The following is a 20,592-nucleotide window of genomic DNA, read 5'->3' as shown; positions in this document are numbered from 1 at the left end:
TCAGCCCAATCATCCATGCAAACCTCAGCTAAGTTATAATCTGTTTTAATTGACATCACCCTAGCTCCCAACGATAATTTAGACTGGCCTTCTCTACATCCTTCATAGATTGGCTGATTAGCATTGTCTAACAAATCATAAAATCGTTTAGCATCTACATTGGGTTCCTCAACAGCATTACCAGTAAATGCATCTGTAACCATCTCATACATTCTATCATGATCTAGACCTTTATCAGATTGATACTGATTAGGCTGATAATAATTTGATTCATCAAATTCAACATGACTTTGATAATTACTACTAATACTAGCATTCCCATGACCATTACTGCCATATCCTTCTCCATGTTGATACCAAACAAAATATTACAGCATAAACCTCTATTTAATAAATGCGTCCACACCGTTTTGATTAGAGTATACCATGTATTCTTGCATTTCAGACAATGACAAAACATCTTCCCACTTTCTTTGGTACTCTCCAACCCGTTCTTGAATTCTTCTGTCTACGCCCATTCTGAATCTTTACGCATATACATCCAGCTTCTTAGCTCGTATATAGATATGTTGAAAAAACTCAAAAAAACTCTCTCTGTGTTTTTTTTATTGTTGTTATTGTGTTTGAATGATGTTGTTGTGAATGAAAGAGAAAACGAAGATATATTTATAACAAATTTTGTTCTTTACGACACTTTTACAATGGTTTTTTACATCGAATTCACATCAAAATATTAAAATTACGATGCTTTTACATCAATTAGACGACAAATTAATTCAAGGACCATAGGTAGGTGACATGTTTAAAATGTTCTTCAGCTACATTATATTTCGACATAAAAAATCGCAATCATACATCAAAAACTGTACGACGTAAAAGCGTCGTTATATTACATCGTTTTTATGACGATTTTGCATCGACAATAAATTCTCGCTCATATCGACGTAATATTGTCGTAAGTGTCGTAAATAATATGACAATTTTATGACGACAAAATCGTACGAAGATTTTACGACGTTTTCATTTTCAGTCGTCTAATCGTAAAACTGTCGTAATTTTGTGACGATTTTTTAATCGTCGTAATAAATCGTTGGAATTTGATTGTTCTCTTGTAGTGTTTACCAGACCAGGGTTAGTATACCGGGTTGGCCCGTAGACAGCAAGTCAGGTGGGTTGGTCCATGACCCGACTTGACTGGGTTCAAATCTTATGCTTGTGTCACGCTTCTGATGCTTTTACCAACTTTCTTTGGTGTGTTCTGCCTGCCACGAGACCATTCCTTGGCGTGTCCCTTTCATACTCAGTGTACGGACTGGTTCGGCGGTTCAGACACGGTATGGCTCTCGCTGATTCTCTGCTTTTCCCTCTTGCTCATGCGAAAGGTCACTGTCACCTAACACGTATAAGCAAGATGCATTAAATGACAATCTCGTGAGTTTGTAAGAGTATGGATGATCAAATCAGAGTAAGGTATATTCCTATTGTCGAATGGAGGGAAATTTGAATAGTATATCCCGCTTATGTATTTACTCATACCTGGCTCGGATCACTCGATACTGGGACCGGGCTACCGGAGTCGTTTGAACGGTACTGCTCTCTGGGTACCTGTGCAGCCCACCTTTTCTTATGTCCCGACCCATCCGGATCACCTAGGTTAGGTCTGGGACATAGAGAAAATGATCTCTCCTCTTCCTGACCACTCAGTTTCCAACCTCCTTGTGCCTGACAGAGTGGCATACGTTGTTAGATATGAGGAACCCGAGAACAGGTGGCCCATCGTGTCGGATCTCTGGAATCCGATTGGATTCGATTCCTGGTGTTATATGCTTAGGCCATATTTGGCCGTTAGGCCAATACGAATCCTAATTTGGTTAAGGAGGTCGTACCTGCAAAAAAACCATGGACGCCACGTGCAAAAATGTGATTCGTCCACGTAGGAATGATCAGATTTATCCCTAACACATATAAACTATTTAATTTACATTTAAAAATAAAAAACATCAAAGCATTAACTTATAATAAATAAAATTCAAATTTATTAAAGTATATTGATTGTCTTCTCATTTTATTTTATTTTATTGCGTTTAATAAAAAAACAAAAACTATAAAAACACAACCCCAAAAAAAAACGAGAAGATAAGATAATATCAAAATTGGAAAGAAAAATAATAGAAAAAAATATAGCAAAAAATAAATATACAAAAAGCTAAAAATACCGGTTAGAAAGATGGATTTATGTCATAACAAAATATTGAAAAAGTTCAAAATTATCGTGATATGGGGATTTAAATGAATAAAATTTGAAAAAATAGATGAATAAGGTTACTAAAGAATGACAAATAAGAATAATAAAAGTAAAGAAAATATATTAAACAACATAAGTATATATAAACTATTTAATTTATATTTAACTATGCTAAATTGAAAATATTAAAGCAAAAACGTAGAAATGAAATTCAAATTTATTAAAGTATGGTGATTGTCTTCTTATTTTATTTTTGGTGTGATTGAATCCAAATATTTAAACTAACAGAGATAATTCAATCAATAAAACTGAAGGAAAAAAAATTAGATAAAAAAAAAACATTAGTTAAAAAGATTTTCAAGCAACTGAAGAACAAAAAACAAAAACTATAAAACTACAACACAGAAAAAAAACTTTAATAAATCAGAGAATATTAAAATAAGAGAGATAAATGATAGAAAAGAAAAAAAGCAAAAGAATCTGGCAACAAATGAATATACATAATTTTAAAGATACTGGTTGGAAAGATAGATTCAATGAAGCCAAAACTGAAAACAATATGTTTAAGAAAAACAAACAACTGAAGAATAAAAAATAAAAATAATAAAAATTGAATATAAAATATAATAAAGAATCGAAAAAAATCAAGATACTGAAAATAGAAAAAAAGGAAAGAAAATAAAAGAGTATATATTGCAACAATTAGTTGAAAAAATGAATTGAATGAAATATATGTAATAAGAAAACATGAGAATGATAAATTGAGAAAGTTAAAAATTGTTGTTAGTCAGGATTTTGATAAAAAAAACTTAAAAAATTAACAGATGAAAGAGGTTACTAAAATCATAAAAATGAAAAATGTATATTGAGAAAGTTAAAAATTATCTCTAAATCAAATTTTAGATCAAAGAACTTGATATTTGGATAAAGAAACTAGAAAAAAACAAAGAATAGAAAAGATTACTAAAATTATCAAATAAAAAAATTATATTGAAAAGAAAGAAAAAGAAATTGATAATTTAACTAAAATCTAATACATATTCGTTTACATAAAGAAAGATTTGTGCGTAGCACGTGTAGTATAACATAATGCACTAAGAGCGGATAATCCACTAGTTTTGTAATATAAATAGGAGAGAACCTGTGCTACACACAGATCTTCTTTTACTTATGTTTTAATTTTCTAGTTTAACTATCAATTTTTTTTGTGATTTCTTTAATGTTTTTTATGACTCTAATAATCTTTTCTATCTATTATTTTTTAACTTTTTTCATTGAAATGTCAATCTAGCAATCATTTTGAAATCTCAATCTAGCAATCTCAAAACTTGTTTTTCAGTTGTTTGAAATTTTCTTAATCTATTATTCTCATTTTTGGTTTTATTATTTATCTTTTTTCTTACTTTTTTATGAATAAATTATCTTTATTAATTAAAAAATATGAATAAATCATATAAAAAAAAGAATAGACAAAATTAAAATCTCAAATTCTTTTTGTTTTATACATTGTGATGTTTAATTTAAATTTAAATTTAGTTTATATTATTTTGATGATTTAATATTTTTAACATCATAAAAATTAAATTAAATTTGTTTACGTATTAATAATAAAGATAATTTTTTGGGACATGTGTCACTCTCTCCAATGTTGATGTGTCACTCAACTGTAGAGAGTTTGATTGTCTTTTATATAAGATTAAATCTTACTGAATTTTTTAGTTTTTTTGGTAAAAAATTGAAATTTTTAGTTGGGCACCTGACCGATCTTCTTCAAACATATATCCGTCACACCATCATGGTATAATACGACTAGGTCTAAAGAAAACAAAAAAACAGAGGGTTTATTGGTTTTCTTTTATTTTGGGTTTGGATCTGGAGTTAAGAACTTATGATATAATTTACGGTTTGCGTTTGATAATCAAACGGAATATGACTATATGAGTGTAAGCAGCAATGTCATTTCGAGTATCACTAACATGTCCTTCTTGTACTTGAGATGATGCTACATAAGAATACAAACACAATTCACGCTTTGCTTCAGCCAAATTCGATCCAGCTCATGCCAGTTTCTTTTGCCCCAAATTTCTTAGAAGCTTCTCTCATTTTACTTAACCGATCCCACATACCAATTGTTGCATAAACATTCGAAAGAGATGTATAAACCGATGGGTCTTCAGGAAAAGCCTTGAGCAATTTCTCAGCAATTACAGTAACCAGTTCAGCATTCTTGTGAGTTCCACAAGCAGTGAGCAGAGACATCCATATCGTTTTATCGGGCTCAAACGGCAATTTCTTGATCAACTCTTCCGCCTCTTGGAACCGCCCAGCTTGACCAAGAAGATCAACTACGCAATAATAGTGCTCTAGATACGGTTCAAGACCATATTCAGATTTCATCGATTCAAGGATGGTTCTTGATTCTTCAACCAGTCCAGAATGTCTGCAAGCAGTAAGAACCCCGAAAAAAGTTACCTCATTTGGTTCAACTCCAGAATCGATCATCTCTCGAAAATACTGAATCGCTTCTTTCACTCGTCCGTTTTGTCCACAACCAACGATTATCCCTGTCCAAGAGACAACATCTCTTTCCAACATACCATCAAATAACACTACACCATTGTCTATTTCACCACATTTTACATACATATCGATTAGTCCCGTCACTGTGACGTGTTCTGATACATAACCTTTCTTTATACACAACCCATGGATCTGCTGGCCCCATCCAAGCGACGCTAAACTTGAACAGACTTTGAGAATACTCGAGATGATGAACTGGTCCGCATCAAGTCCCAACTTGATTAATTCTCTGAACAGATCAAATGCTAAAGAATTGAAACCAGCTTTCAAACAGCCTCTTATTAGGCCAGAAAAAGCAATAATATCTTTATTTGGAAGCCTGTGAAAAAGTTTATGTGCATCTTGTATAATCCCAACGTTGGCGTGTAGATCAACAAGAATACTTCCTACGATGAAATCCAACTCATAACCACTGATTACAACTAAACCATGTACCTGAAGCCCGAGTCTCAAGTTGTCTAAGTTGATGCATATCTTTAAAGCACCACTTAGAGTGTAGGAATCAAAACACATATCTGACTGATACATCTGCATAAGCACCCCTAACGCCTCTTTATTCTCATCGTTAATCAAATATCCAGAGAGCATAGAGTTCCAAACAGCGACATTACTATGGAGGGCCAATTTTTCCTGACGAAAAAGATCAGCCGCATCACTTAGAGAACAACAATTTGAGTACATATCGATTAGCGCAGAGAGTGCGAACAAGCTAGTCTCCAAACCCGACTTTAGGACACAGCAGTGCAGCTGTTTCCCCATTGTTAATAAGCCACCAAAGCTGCAAGCTTTAAGGCCACATGGTAGAGCAAAACCGTCTAGCACGAGTCCTTCTCTATGCATCTTAATTAAATATTCCAACGCACGAGGACTACCTTTATCGACAAATCCCGAGATCAAAGAGTTCCAAGACACGGCATTTGGCTGCGGAATACGGTCAAACAAACTAACCGCTTCTTCAATCAAACCAGCTTTACAATAACCAGAAATGAGCGTGTTCCATGAAGTTGAATTAGGCCGCGAAATTTCCAAAAACGTGTTATTGGCTTCAACAAGTCTCCCATTCTTAACATACATATCTAAAACAGCATTCATCAAAACAACATCACCTTTCAGACTCTCTTTACAAATTCTTTCGTGAATTAAACGACCCAACTGAAGATCACCCACTAAACCACAAGCTTTCAAAACCGAGGAATACATAAACTCGTTGGGCACTTCGGCTTCGGAATCCAGCATCCTTCTGTATAACTCAATAGCCTTGTTGGGTTTCCCATCACATGTATACCCAGAAACCATCGTCGTCCACGTGACGATGTTTCTGTCAGTCATTTCATCAAACACTTTATGTGCATCGCCCAACGACCTGAAATCAATTTGCATCGAGATCACGTTATTTGCAAGGAACACGTTTTGATAGATCCCTTGTTTGATAAGATGAGCTTGAATTGATTCCCCACGGTTAAAAGCTTGCAACTTCCCGCAATGGCGCAATCCTGCTGCTAAAAGCTTGAAGTCCATAGCCTTTTTTTAGGATTGGTGAATTATCAAAGTATAACTAAGAAGCTTCTAGAACGAGATAACAGCTGCTGCACGGGTTTGAAGACATCGTCACATTGTTCGTTGGTTTCTCGCACAAGGACTTTGCGACAAAACATGGCAGCAATGAAAAAAAAAAAAAAACAAAACAAAACGGCAGGTAGTTCGTTTGGCAGCAATGGTAGCAACCATGACCATAACGTAAACGGAAGGTAGTTCGTTTACGGAAAAATAAAACGGCACGCTAGTCACAACAGAAGGAAAAGTGGAAAACAAATCTCACCTCTCATTTTGTTGAAGTCAAATCTCACACATATTTATAACAGGAAGATCGCGTAAATTTTTTTCAAGGCTAACCACTAATAATTTAAACCTGTACTCACACTAAAAATTTTAAAAGTAAAAATATTCACACAAGTATACTAGATTTTTAGTAGATTTCGTAATAATATTTAAATAAACTGTTTCAAGCTGATGCATCTCCTGTATCAGATGAGGAGTAGCTCACAATTTAAAGTGTCACAAGGAAGCAAGATACACCAACTAGTGACATGGAGCTGAGCTGGACAAGCCAAGATGTGAGAAGCGAAGTTGTAAGCTTGTAGCTGAGTTTGGACGAGGATTGTGATAAATATGTTGAAGTTTATGGAGAAGAATAAGGAAATATGGCATATTTGTGGAGATTTGGTGTTATCTCCACAACTTTTGTCATTTTCTCACAATTTTATCCTTTCCACTTAAACTATTAACGAAAATGCCATTATACATCTATTTTTTCGATTTTTTTTTAGTTTGGGTAAAGTCTCCTTGATCCTCCTAAAGACCATTTATTTACGAAAATGCCACCTTCTTCAATTCCTTCAACCACCATGAACAACCACGAAATGGGAATAAATGCTTCTCAACCAATTTTAAAGCTGTAATAAGTAAATATCTGAGCTCATTCACTCATAACCTTGCTCATTATTTCTTAATTTCTTCTCCAAAACATCTGAGCAAAGTTACAATGCGTCGGGCCATGCTTTTTCGGTGATTTCTGGTTACTCGACACCTAGGTTGTTTAATTTCGGTGAAATCCTGAGTTCTGGGTGGTTAAGAGAAACTTAGGCAAGCTCAATTTTGTTAAAGGTAATCCTCGCACTTCAATTTCTCCACATTCTAGTTTATATATCGCGAAAGTAGACTTCTCGTGAACTATACTGAAGTCTACTAGTCAACATAAGGTTATTTTTGCAATTGACTTCTAAAAAATAGACTTCGTTAAACTTCACGAGAAGTCTACTCGACATCCTTTGAAAACAAAAAAAAACTTAGTAGACTTCATTTGAAGGCTCAAGAAGTCTACTAAAGAAAAGAGGTTATTTTTGTAGTTGACTGTATTTTGACTTTTGGATTTAGACTTCCGTATGAATCTACTGTTTCCGTCTGCATAAGAAGTCTACCTTAAAGTTACTTTTGTAGTTTGACCAAAAACGTATAGGTCATTTTAATGTTTGATTACTGTTTTTTTTTTTAAATTAAAAATTAAAAAAATTCCAAAAAACTTCAGTAGACTTCTTTAGCCTTCTTTGAGTAGACTTCATTGTGAAGTCTACTAAAAAAAATCAATTGCAAAAATAACCTATTTTGTTCCGTAGACTTCTATTAAAAAAGTAGACTTCAAAAGTAGACTGTCAGAGAAGTCTACTCTTACATGAAGTCGACAATAGAAGTTTACTCTGTTAGTCAATGCATCGGTCAAATGCTAAAGTAACCTTTTTTTGACGGAAGTCTACTTCTGAAGTCTACTGAAGGAAAAGTCAACAGATTTGTCAATTGCAAAAATGACCTGTTTTTTAGTAGACTTCATTAGTAGACTTCTCAATGAAAAAGTAGACTTCTCCTCCAGTCTACATTTGAAGTCTGCTTTAGAAGTCTACTTTTTGACGTTTTTTTTTAAAACGCGTTTTAAGCAAATTTATAAACTATTTTTCAAATTTTTTGGATTAGAATTGCTTCTTAGTAAGTGATTGAACTACCCAGTGAATTTTATTTCATTTCATTCGATATTTATTGTTGAATCAGAAGTTTCGATTTTTAAGCTACTTAGCTTATCAAAGTAGACTTCGTCGTGTTGTCTACTAATGTTCTTTTCGGTAGAAGTCTACTCTTGATACAAAATGTCTATATGCAGTGTTTGCTAATATGGTTTATATGGTTATTTTTTTAGAGAATGGCTCAAATTCCAGTTGTGTACTGTGAGTGGAAGATTGAGGATAATTCATGGCATTTTGTTGTTGACATGGGCAAAGGTGGAAGAATGTGGTTTTTGAACGATGGTTGCACCTTGGGGGAGCTTACTGAGATGGCGCGAGATGATTATAACTTGGGCAAGAAGACTGAGCTCATCGAGTTAACCTACTCACTACCAGTCTTAATGTTGCAAACTATGGCTCCAGATACACCTCCAATGCATGTCACCAATGATAGACAAGTTTCAAGCTTGATTGCGTTAAGCAGAGTGCATATGGTACGTCTTTGTGTGTCCAGTCGAGTGGAGATGGATACTGAGGAGAACCAGGAAGGATCAAATGAAGATTTACGTGAGGAGTTTGAGGAAAATTCAGAACATTCTACCGATGATGAGGCAGACAGTTCTGATGTGAAAAAGGATGGAGAAGATGTCGACGATGCAGCTTACTCTGACGGAGAAGATTACAGTGTCTACGGTAAAGTGAAAGATGAAGATGATGATGAAGATGAAGTCTGTATTGAAAATGTCAGAAACAGATATGGTGAAACAGGGAGCACGCCCATGTCATGGTCTGATAATATATATGTTAGGGCAAGTTTCCCTACAAAAGAGAAGCTGTTATCAGAGGTTAGATTGACTGCGATAATGTTAAAATTGGCTTTTAAAACACAGAAGTCTACCAAGACTCTGTTTGTGGCTAAATGTCGAGTGGAAGGATGTGCTTGGATGGTTAGAGCGAGCGTGAAGAATGATGCATCAACTTTTTGGGTGACAAAATATGTGAAAGACCACACATATTCAATAGCGCATCGAATGGCTCAGTGTGAGAAGTCTACTCAGTATATTGGCAAGCTGTTTATAAGCCATTTGGGCATCATTGATAGACTTACACCAGAACATGTCTTGGTTTCAATGAAGCATATGTTTGGCATCAAGATGGATTACACTACTTCATACATATCTTTGATATAAGCCCAACAATTGGTCAGGGGAATAGCTGAAGATGGATATGCGAGTCTCCCAGCTTACCTACATTCAGTGAACAAAGCCAATCCGGGAACTTTATCAGCTCTTCATGTAGATTCGAATAACAAATTCAAATATCTATTTCTCCTATTTGGAGCATCGATTGCCGGTTTTCAGTACATGAGAAGAGTTATTGTGGTTGATGGATGTCATCTAACAGGGAAATACGAAGGTACCTTGTTGGTTGCCACCGCACAAGATGGAAACTTTCAGATTTTTCCTTTGGCCTTTGGAATTGTTGATGGTGAAGATGATGCTTCATGGGAATGGTTTTTTTCTAAACTGCGTGAATGTGTCTCAGATGGTTATCCTTTGGTGATAGTTTCTGACAGACATCTTTCTATTAAGAAAGCTTGTCAAACTATTTTCCCATGGGCAAAACGAGGGATATGCTACTACCATCTACAACATAACATAGTAACAAAGTTTAGGGGGAAGCAGTTGCTGTACTTGGTAAAACGTGTGGCTTATGCTTACAACCTCTATGACTACAACTGGTACATGGCGGAGCTGAGACAGATCAAGCCTGACCTTGCTGACTATTTGGAAGAAGCCGATGTCTCCCTTTGGTCCCGAGTTCATTTTGTTGGAGACAGATACAATATTAAGACTAGCAATGTTGCAGAGTCTATAAATGCTGCACTTAAGAAGACCCGTGGCTATCCCATTTCATTCCTCTTGGATTTCATACGAGAGAAGCTCGGTCGGTGGTTTTTAAAACGCAGTGAGGATGCTTTGAGTCTCACAACACATAATACTCGGGGAGTGGAGTATTTGCTGGCGATTCGTGGACATTATGCAGATGCAATGGAGGTGGACCGAATTGACATTTGGAGATACTATGTAAAAGGAGGAACCAGGAATTGTATTGTTGATTTGGAACATGGAATGTGTGAATGTGGTGTGTTTTATATCGAGAAGATCCCATGTTCACATGCTATTGCAGCTGCATTAGCCGGTGAGATAGATGTGGATTCCCTTGTATGTCCGACTTACTAAAAAAACTACTTGTTTGCCGCATACTCTGCCAACATATATCCCCAAATTTCAGAGGGCCAAGGAGTCCAACCATCAATATGTCTGCCACCAGACATTCGCCGCAAACCAGGCAGACGGAAGAAGTCTCGGTGGCAATCATGGCTAGAAATAGCTAGGAGGAAAAGCAAGAAGCCAAGGAAGCTGCACAAAGTATACAGCTGCTCACAATGCAAGCAACTTGGTCATACCCTACCGAATTGTGTAAGTTGAGCTAAACTCATCTAATAATGTCCTATACAATATTGACAATTTTATTTACTATACTTTGTGTCTCTCACTTAGACGTCGAAGATTCACCAGGACGATAACAAGAAGGCTCCGGAATAGGAGGACAAAGCATCTATTGTTCTCAAGAAGTCTACTATGGATGTCAACTAGAGAAGTCTAATGTGGAAGTCTACTATGTATGTGATATTTTGTTTACAGTTATGTTTGAAACGAGTTCATTTAAGTAGCTGCTTTAACGACTTTAACGGTGCGTATAACCATTGTACCTGTTTATCTACGGTATTTTTGCATATAAATTCTCGGGTTAGACGAATTATAGTTTCATTCCAGACCCTTTGAAGATGTCGAACCTGATAAACTTCAACTCTCACCCTTCCGACATTCTGTGGGATATCCTCTTAATAATCACTTCTCGTTCCTACGCTGGGCTCTGTAAAGCAAGAGTTTTCTCCAAACATCTAAATGAGATTTCTAATGAAGAGGGTTTTTTAAGAGCCGTTGATCTATTAACCTTGACCATTCCATGGGTCTGGGATCAACATGGGAGGGTTGACGTTTTCTTTCGGTGCTGTTTGGAGTGTAGAAATCCTACAGCGCAATACCTACGAGGCGTTTCTGTAATCTTCTATGAAGACATCATCCAAGCAGGGTTTGATTTAATAAAGGTGTCATCAAATGGAGGATGCCTCATGGCTACTTACTCCATGGTTATGTTCTCTTTAACCATGGATGGTAGCCATGATGTATTTAACCACGTTCGTGGTCTACTTCCGGGAGAGGCAACGAAGATGAGGAAGACTACGCAGCACATCAACAGGTGTCCGACCACTTATAAGAAGCCTGACGAGTTTCACGAACCGGTCTTCCATGTTTTTGCTAAGGCACAATCAAGGAGTTGTGCTTGTATGAATCTGCCAAACCAGCACTGGATGGATGATGAAAGCTTTGTCGACTCATATGGTGACAAACTCTGCAGTCCTTGCTTCTGGAAGTTGGAATGTGCCATATTCTGGAAAAGAATTCCTGGATTTGCAATGAATGTCCGCGTTGAAATTAGTTGACTCCATGTTTTATGTTTTTTGTGTTTACTTATATGTTTAAATGATATTAGTAGACTTCTGTAGTAGATTTCGTTTGTAGACTTCTTTTGTAGACTTATATTTCTGAGTTATACTAAACATTTTCCGTATACACTATCAGGAGTGCATGTTCAATAATATTTTACAGGATTCAGTGTTTAGGGTGAAATCGAAAATTATAAATACAAACATGTTAATTACTTAGTAGACTTCAGTACAAATACAATAACAACTAAGTAGACTTCAGTCGAAGACTTCAGTCGTAGACTTCAGTCGTAGACTTCAGTCGAAGACTTCAATCGTAGACTTCAGTCGAAGACTTCAGTCGTAGACTTCAGTTTAATTACAATATCCTAAATGAAAATACAACATAATTAGCATTTTAATTATACGATAGGTGGCCAAAAAACTTCCACACCTATCATCTACCAATTGCTAAAATGACCTGCAATCACATTGCAGGTTATTTATGCAAGTAGCCCAAAAGTTGCCATAAAAATCAAAGTTTGTTTAAAAACGGAAACCCTAAGCTTTCCTATCATAGACATCCATCCCAGTTGCATCTAGCTTATCATGGCTCCTAGCACCTATTTCGTCAAAGATCTCTACAGCCATTTTTCCCTGATTTTTCGAATGTTTTTATCAAAAAGTTCTGGAGGAAATGGCAAATCCAAAGCATGACACTCGATGTACTTCAGGCAGTACACTCCGCAATCACCACTCTGAATGTTTTGAGGTATCTCCGTACCTGGTACTCGCGAATGGGTGAACGGCGTGTAGGGGAATCTCCACTTGTCATCATCAGGTGCACAGGTTTGAAGAAGGTAGGGTATCATAACAGCAAGAGGCTCCACAGCTTCGTCAATTTGGGCGTCAGATGCATGTTTGGTTCCCGCATGACTATCCCATATCGTGATATGCCTCGACAAAAATGAAACCCAGATAGCTACCCAATGGTCCCCCGTGATGTGCAACATTGAGTACAAATAGTCGACATCATAGGCCCACGTCTTCTTAGTCTGGCAGTAGATAGGTAATTCGCCAGTGTAGTACGCATACGCTCCAAGGGGTAAAAGTTTGTCAGAACTATCTGCATTCGGCTCAGAGTTTTTGAAGTCATTGTAGTCACGCCTCCAAACAGTAGCAAACATGGAGTTGAGGAAGCAAATCCGGTCGGATACAAACCACTCCGGATGCTTGGATAATCGCAGCCTGAGTATGTTAATGTAAGCTTCCATGTGCTGCACTGCACATTGATGAAAATAAGACATGAGTGAAGTCTGCAAACGAAGTCTACTATAGAAGTCTACATAATCGATCTACGTATGAAGTCTAAATATGAAGTCTAATATGAGATAGTAAAACACTAACCGTATCAGCTAGCTATTTCGTCGGTGTCCGGAGAATGTAATACCATTCGATCGAAGAGTTTTTTGGGCGTCTTGGCCAGGCACTGTATAAGTGAAAAAGTGAGACAGGAAATAATACTATGAAGAAATCTACTTACATACGTATAGAAGTCTACTTACGGGTTTGCTTTCACAAAGTTCATTAGAGTGGTATGCTTCGCCTTGACACCGGTTTGATCGTAAGGATCATATCCACGGACACGGCCGGAGTGAGATGCCGACGTTGGAATGATGGCCTTTGCGGTGCTATTTCCTAAGAACGGACTCTTCTGTGTCGCAGCCAGCTGTCAATTTCTAGCACTCGTTGCTCGGGCAACTATCTGAGCCGCTGCTCTGGCTTTGGCATTTTTGGCTAATGCAACTGCATCGAAGTCAACATCACACGTCTTCGGGTCAATTTCACAAAAACTAGGCTCGGGGGCCTCTTCTTCTTTCATGGCAGCCTTCTTTCCTTTTGCATCCCCGAGGGAGTTAACACTCTCACACGCACCAACGTTGACATTATCTTTCATCGGAGCATCATCTTTATCTGAATTACTCTGCAGTTTATTGTCACAAACAGGCATGAATATACAAATGACTACACCAATGCTATAATTTAGTAACATGTTTCATCATAGTCTGAAAATTGTAAACAACTAGTTTTTAAAACATAAGTAAATAATCTCACATGGTACATAACCCTATTAAACATGTTCGAATTCAAATGACATTAGTATTAAGTGTTCCTATCTTTGTGTGATATTGTTCGCATGAAATGTTTTCGTATAGGCGGAGGGTTTTTGGTACTAACCCCTTCATGCTTCTTGGATCCAGTGACCTGCTACTGGGTTGGCTCTACATTGTCTTTAACCTCTTCCTCAGTGTGCTTCGCCGACCCTGTAGTCAACTCTTCTACCGCGTGCTCTACAGATTCAACCTTCTCGGTGAGAAGTTTGATCTACTTTTCACAGCTACCAAGACCATTCAGCATCTTGGTTGACAAGCTTTTGAAGCATTGGTCGAAGTGCGCTTTCATAGTAGCGACAACTCCGACCCCTTCATCACCAATGAAAAAGGCGGCAGAGGTAGAGGCTGTGCAGGGTCTCTTGCGACTTGATTCATCTGAGGGAAGGCTCCTCTTTCCTGCTTCTGCCTTGACGATGTGTGCACCCAAAACACCTTCCAAAGGCCAGTGGTTTTTTGAGAACTTGAAATGGGGGTCATGGATTGCATTGACAATCTTGACAATATCCGGATCCTGTTCCTCATCATCCCAAACTGGAAACATATCTGCCAAGTCCTTAGCCACGCAACACTGTATACGAGCCTGGAAAAACACAATAAGTAAATGAATTACTAGCCATATGAAGCCTGGAAAAACTACGTATGAAGTCTACCAATGAAGTCTACTACTGAAGTCTACAACTGAAGTCTCACACTATCAATGGTTACATATAGAAGTCTACACATGAAGTCTACTTCTGAAGTCTACTTTGAAAATTCATTACTACATAGAAGTCTACTACGGAACAAGACTTCTAAACGAGAATGACTACACTAATATAGTACCTGTTTTAGCATGTTGGCTTTGACGTTCTTTCGTCCTCTTGATCCTTTGTAAGCCAGCATAAGAGGTGAAATATCATTTGGCAATGGTTCGCCAAATTCAGCAGCAAAATCCAGCAGAGCATAGTACACCCACACTTGAAGAGCTTGCACAAATCCTTCTATATAAAAGTTTTTGCTGAGATCTTTCTCCTTAACAGACTTGATCAGATGCTGAAAAGCAATTCTTCCCCATGGAAACTCCTTAAAACCTTCGAGATCCATCACTAGTCTGGCATGGTTGACATTTGTGGATAAGCCAGGTCTCGTTGCCACTATGAAACCAGCGTAGATCCCAAGATATCCCAACCGCAGCCTATCATCCCGAGACCATGATGAGTAGTTGGAACAGGCTTCAATAATTTCGATAGTGCTTGGGCCCGACTCGACATCGACCCTCATTAGCTCCCAAAATGCACGAATGTCATCGGAAAGTTCAAGATCAGTTACAGCCAAGTCATCCACGTACCCGTAGTTGAGTCCGGTGATCTCCTCAAACTCATGCAATGAAAACCGAACTGGAGTGGTACCAATCAGGCTTCATATCTCATACCTCTGCTTGCAAACTATCTGAAAGGTCAGCATGTGGTGCACCAGCCTAGAAGCCCAACCAAAATCCAAGTCGTGGAACTTTAAAAAGACACCCAACGATGACTCGTAAATCTCCTCCCATTCATCATCTTGTAGAGCTGCCTTTAGTGCAGGTACCAGCCTATAATCATCAGCATAATAGCCGATGCTTTTATCCGGGGCTGGCTCACCGCCTTTGGTGTACAGTCTTCTAGGGAATTCAGAGGCCACCATTATCTAACACAGATTTCTGCATCAACGGTAACAAAGCTCTAATGAGAAAAACTAGTTATAACTAACGGTTTGAAACTATACACGAATGAAGTCTACTTTTTCAAAATGAAGTCTAGTTTTTCAAAATGAAGTCTACTTTTTCAAAATGAAGTCTACTTTTACAAAACGAAATCTACTTTTTGCAAAACGAAGTCTACTTTTTGCAAAATGAAGTCTACTATTGCCAAATGAAGTCTACTTTTTTAAAATGAAGTCTACTTTTTCAAAATAAAGTCTACTTTTACAAAACGAAGTCTACTTTTTGCAAAATGAAGTCTACTTTTTCAAAATGAAGTCTACTTTACAAAATTAAGTCTACTTTTTGCAAAACGAAGTCTACTTTTTGCAAAATGAAGTCTACTATTGCCAAATGAAGTCTACTATTGACAAAGGAAGTCTACTTTCACATTCTAAGTACAATCCGAGTCTAGAAGTCTACTGAAGCCAACCGAAGCAATCAATACATGATAAATACTGTATATGAAGTCTACTAAACCAATCATCCAAATGGAATCTACAAAGTTTATAGTGTTTACCGCTTAGATGAAGCTGGCGTCGAGAAAATGCAACCAGATCTGGGAAAAAAAACCTAATTCAAACCCGACGTACAAAATTACAGGAAGATAGAAGAAATAGAAGAATTGCTAAGTATATATCATCGGAAGGACATGACGTTAACCTCCAGCGACGAAAGCAGATCTGCAAAAAAAAAAAACCTAATTTCAGATCTGGACACTGGTGGTTACGAAAACGGAAAGGTGATGAATACAGAGGAGTAGGGAAGCATGGGGTGTGGTTGGAGAAAGAAAACTTGCCTGAACGGGTTTATCGGCGGCGGTTCTGTAAGTCGGCGGTGACGGAGAAGAGAAACAGAAATCGCCTTCGACTTTTTTTTTAACACGAACTTTCGACGGTTTTTTTTTTAACGGGGTCTGTAAAATTCGTATATATAGTATGGTAATTCCGTTCGGTTCAGGTAAGTTTTTTTCGGTTAGGGTTACTAATTTTACGGGGTCTAGGTAAATTTACCCGATTACGGGCAGTTTTTCTTGGTTAAGGGAAGTTATTCCCAGTTTAATTTCGGTTTAAATTTCGGTTAGGTTATTTTATTCGGTTTAGCAGACTTCAATATAGAAGTCTACAACTTTTAAAACCTAAAAAATAAATTTACTTCTACTTAATTTAAAAACATACATTTCCATTTAGCAATATGAAAAAATAATTTCTGGACATTTGGATTACGATTACGGAATTTATGAATGTAAATTTGATACCAAAATAATTTTTGTAAAATTTTAAAATTAAATTTCCAGATTTAATTACTTAGTAGGCTTCATTTCGATAAAAGAAGTCTACTATTAGACATCTTTTTCTCTTTAGTAGACTTCGTCAGGGTGTAAACGGTAATTAGGACATCCGTTTTTTGTTTACTCATACAGGATTAAATGGTCTTTTTACTACCCCTTTAGGTTATTTCTGCCAAATATTTTTTCAGGAGTCTACTTTTGTATTCAAAGTCAAGTTTTAGGTTATTTTTAGCAAAAATCTTCTTTTTCTTTTCATCTGAATTTTTTTTAGTATAATACAGACTACAGAGGTTGTCAGGATTCGTTGTTAAGCCATTTCATTATTGTTTCTTTGATAGCTTCTTCTTTTGTTTGAGTTCTGGATTAACCAGTTTATCGTTTATGTTTTTTTTAGTCTATTTTTTTTTTTATGTTCTTCCATTGTTTATCGGGCATCGTTTCCGTGTATCAGGCTTAAGCTTCGAGGATATTTCTGTTTCTGCCGGTCTAGTATTCCAAAATCATATTCCACCATATATTTTTCGTTTGTATGATATAATGAAAAAAATTAAATGAAAAAAAAAGGTAGAATACATTTTTGGTACACATAGCCAGCTGAAAACGAAAATTTCCCAAACAAAGCTCTAAAAGTTCCAAAAAAGGGAAGGTATACATGAAAATCAAATAATTGAAACACCAGAAGAGACCATAAGAGACAAAGCTAAGAATGAGAAATGATCACAATAAAAACCAAAGGAACCTTAAGCTTAACAACAAAATGAAGAGCCAAAACATGATTTGGCCAAAAAATAATTGTTCAGGTTCAGATATTCTAGTAATGTACTAATTTGCACACCAAAATTTCTCGGATATTAATTGGTACCAGTTCCCGCTATTTGGTAGTAATTAGTCTCTTCCCCCCACTCCCCACCCCCCAACAAACCAATACATGCCAAAGCAGAGTTAAAAGACAGGAGCAAGAGAAGAAACAACCATCTGATACAGCTCCAGAACACCATCGAGCCCAAAGGAGAAACTATCTCAAAACACCACCAACCACTGCTCTGGACAGGAATAACGCAGAAACGAACCAAACCCACGCAAAATCACTACACTAACAGTCTAACACTGCCACTCCAAAGTCCAAAGAACAAAGCACTCAAGAAGATCTAGGCTCAAGGAACAGAACCCTCAACTTCCAAAAGGGGAAAACGCCAAAGAAGAACCCCACTTCCTACACGTGGACATTCACAACACAAACTCAGCCACCTACAGAAGGAGACCGATCACACCTCGCTAGAGAAGAACTACAGAACGAAACTACTGCATAGCCATAAGCTCAAGACTGAAACACCGAAGAAGCCTCGAAAAGGAGCTAGAAGGTGGACCGGCAGCAAATTACCATCCAGACGGAACCTAAACCACCTTGAATACACAAAAAAAAAAAGACAACACAGAAGCGGACCAAAGCCCCAAGAACACAGCAACATTATCACGGTCAACGAACACAACCGAAAACCACACCCACCCGAGAGCAAAGATACTGAGAAGACAACAAATAGTGTGACTTTGTCATTTGTCTAATATTGTTAGATATTTCTCGTATCTTATCTACTAATTTAAACAGAAATACTGTAATATCAAACTTATATTCAATTTTTAGTAGCAATTGTTGTCGTTACAATAATTACTAAAGGTGAGTTTCCAACTTCAAATGTTCCCAGTGTCTAAATATACAAAGCTTGATTAGAAAAGCACATACGAATATACCAGAATCTTGGTTCATTGCTTTCTGAAAATACAAATCATCATTTCAACACTACATATGTATTATCCCTTCGTTTATTCTTGAGCGCTCCGAACAAAGAAGTCTCAGCCACAGCACGAGCCACATGCCGGTAGGGAATCTGAAAAATCACCAATCAAATTTACCCATGAATCATTCACATGGCATATGCAGTGCTATATCTTTTAAAGGACTCAATTTCAAACTCATCTCGGTTTACTTACTGTGGTCAGCTCCACGGATATCATTCAAGCCACGCACATTGTCAAGGCCCCCACGAGGAGGTCCAGGACGTCCACCGCCACCTCCACCACCACCACTGCCACCATCCCACTTCTTGTTAGCGCCGGAGCCTTTCCTGTACGCATCTGATTTCTCCATCTGATACATGTTTTGCTCTCGGGTTAGTGAAAGCTTAATTAAACGTAATCCAAGAAATGGAGGCAGAATCTTACCGAGAACATTGTTATAAAGAAGACGTGTATCAGATTGATTATTGACCAGAAGAAATCCTTGATTGTTCTTATTCTCCATATTGATCGTTTTGCTTTAACCACACCTGGTACATGTTCCAAAGTTTGTATGTGTCAAATACAACTGATATTTGATCTGTGGTTGTAGAATACATCTCCAACTAATCATCGGAACCTAAAACCCTATTCTGATTTAAGAACAGAAATACAGAGCTGAGGAATTTTTTAATCGAATGTTTCTCATCTCTTCTGTTCCCCAGCCTGAATCAGCCCATTCACTAAATTACCTCCATGTAAAAACTCAAACAGTCAAACGTTGAAACTTCATTTAAGGGTGAACTGAACTTCTATGATTTTCAAACCACTGAACATGGTCTCAATCAGCCTAACTTTCTCAAAGATTAACAGTTCCTCAGCAAACAGTCAAACGTTTAAACTTCATTGAACATGCTCTCACTTGCCCAAGGTTTCTAAACAGAGGGTCACTTAACGATTCCTCAGCCAGAATCTGCCCATTCACTAAATTTTAAACTTATAAATTGCTCAAACAGTCAAACGTTTAAACTTCATTTAACGGTGACCTGAACTTCCATGATTCTCAAACTATTGAACAAGATCTCACTAACTTTAAATTCTTAAAACAATGTTAGCTAAACGATTTCTCAGCCAGATTCTGCGCACTCACTAACTCTACCCCATTTAAACTGGTCAAACCTTAATACTTCCTTTAACGCTGACCAGAGTAGCACAACTTTAGATATTTAAGCCTAGTTTCTATTCAAAATATTTTTTCTTGGAATGTATGATAACGGAGTGATGATTTCACTGAGCTCAATTTCTGATGATGAAGACAAAGAATAACAAAGGAAAGTCCATCCACGCGCAAATATTAACAATTGCAAGGGTCATAAGACAGTCATGATTCATGAACAACCCAAGGAAATGTAAGAGATAGGCCAAAGCGATCCAATTTCGGACATATAAAAAACACAGTTTCCATATATGTAGGTTATAAATCCAGAAACGGATCAAGAATAGTAATTGAGACTTGTGACACGTTAATTTCAGGGGAAAAAGACGAACAATCGGATCGAAACTGAAAAGAAACGAAGAGATCTGTAAGTTTCCATACCTCCTTCGACGTATGCCATTGCAGTAAAATTTCTGTGTTCTTCGTCAAACAATCGCCAGAGGTTAATTATACACACAAAAAGAAAAGAAAAACAATATTTAAGCGATAAAA

At 37.1% G+C, this 20,592-nt stretch overlaps 3 protein-coding genes across 3 annotated transcripts; all 3 read right to left on the bottom strand.

Moving 5' to 3' along the window:
* Positions 1-4,165: 4,165 nt before the first annotated feature.
* On the bottom strand, positions 4,166-6,407 carry LOC18014898 (pentatricopeptide repeat-containing protein At4g08210). The gene has a single exon (XM_006397268.2). The coding sequence runs from the start codon at positions 6,341-6,343 to the stop codon at positions 4,283-4,285; it is 2,061 nt and encodes a 686-aa protein (XP_006397331.1). The 5' UTR covers positions 6,344-6,407; the 3' UTR covers positions 4,166-4,282.
* Positions 6,408-13,661: 7,254 nt separating this feature from the next.
* Positions 13,662-15,765, bottom strand: LOC18014884. Its single transcript, XM_024154699.1, has 5 exons — positions 15,573-15,765; positions 14,926-15,479; positions 14,411-14,683; positions 14,216-14,314; positions 13,662-13,913 (listed from the first exon to the last, which is right to left on the bottom strand). Exons 1-5 carry the CDS (start codon positions 15,763-15,765, stop codon positions 13,662-13,664), a joined length of 1,371 nt encoding a protein of 456 aa, XP_024010467.1.
* Positions 15,766-18,723: 2,958 nt separating this feature from the next.
* On the bottom strand, positions 18,724-20,592 carry LOC18014883 (glycine-rich selenoprotein). The gene is made up of 4 exons (XM_006397266.2): positions 20,482-20,592; positions 19,332-19,435; positions 19,101-19,257; positions 18,724-18,997 (listed from the first exon to the last, which is right to left on the bottom strand). The coding sequence occupies exons 1-4, from the start codon at positions 20,498-20,500 to the stop codon at positions 18,963-18,965; spliced, it is 315 nt and encodes a 104-aa protein (XP_006397329.1). The 5' UTR covers positions 20,501-20,592; the 3' UTR covers positions 18,724-18,962.

The sequence above is a fragment of the Eutrema salsugineum genome, unplaced genomic scaffold, assembly GCF_000478725.1.
Source record: "Eutrema salsugineum unplaced genomic scaffold, Eutsalg1_0 scaffold_3, whole genome shotgun sequence".
Taxonomy (NCBI): Eukaryota; Viridiplantae; Streptophyta; class Magnoliopsida; order Brassicales; family Brassicaceae; genus Eutrema; species Eutrema salsugineum.
Note: the sequence above shows the minus strand (reverse complement) of the source record. Positions and strands in the feature narration are given on the sequence as shown.

Excerpts from the sequence above, each read along its gene's own strand:
- LOC18014898 (XM_006397268.2), bottom strand. The coding sequence starts at position 6,343 with ATGGACTTCAAGCTTTTAGCAGCAGGATTGCGCCATTGCGGGAAGTTG.
- LOC18014884 (XM_024154699.1), bottom strand. The coding sequence starts at position 15,765 with ATGGTGGCCTCTGAATTCCCTAGAAGACTGTACACCAAAGGCGGTGAG. Across the intron at positions 14,684-14,925 it reads AAGCCAACATGCTAAAACAG|GCTCGTATACAGTGTTGCGT; the intron begins GTACTATATTAG and ends GTGTTTTTCCAG. Across the intron at positions 13,914-14,215 it reads AGGAAGAGGTTAAAGACAAT|AGTAATTCAGATAAAGATGA; the intron begins GTAGAGCCAACC and ends AATAAACTGCAG.
- LOC18014883 (XM_006397266.2), bottom strand. Across the intron at positions 19,258-19,331 it reads TCTTTATAACAATGTTCTCG|ATGGAGAAATCAGATGCGTA; the intron begins GTAAGATTCTGC and ends AACATGTATCAG. Across the intron at positions 18,998-19,100 it reads TATCCGTGGAGCTGACCACA|ATTCCCTACCGGCATGTGGC; the intron begins GTAAGTAAACCG and ends GTGATTTTTCAG.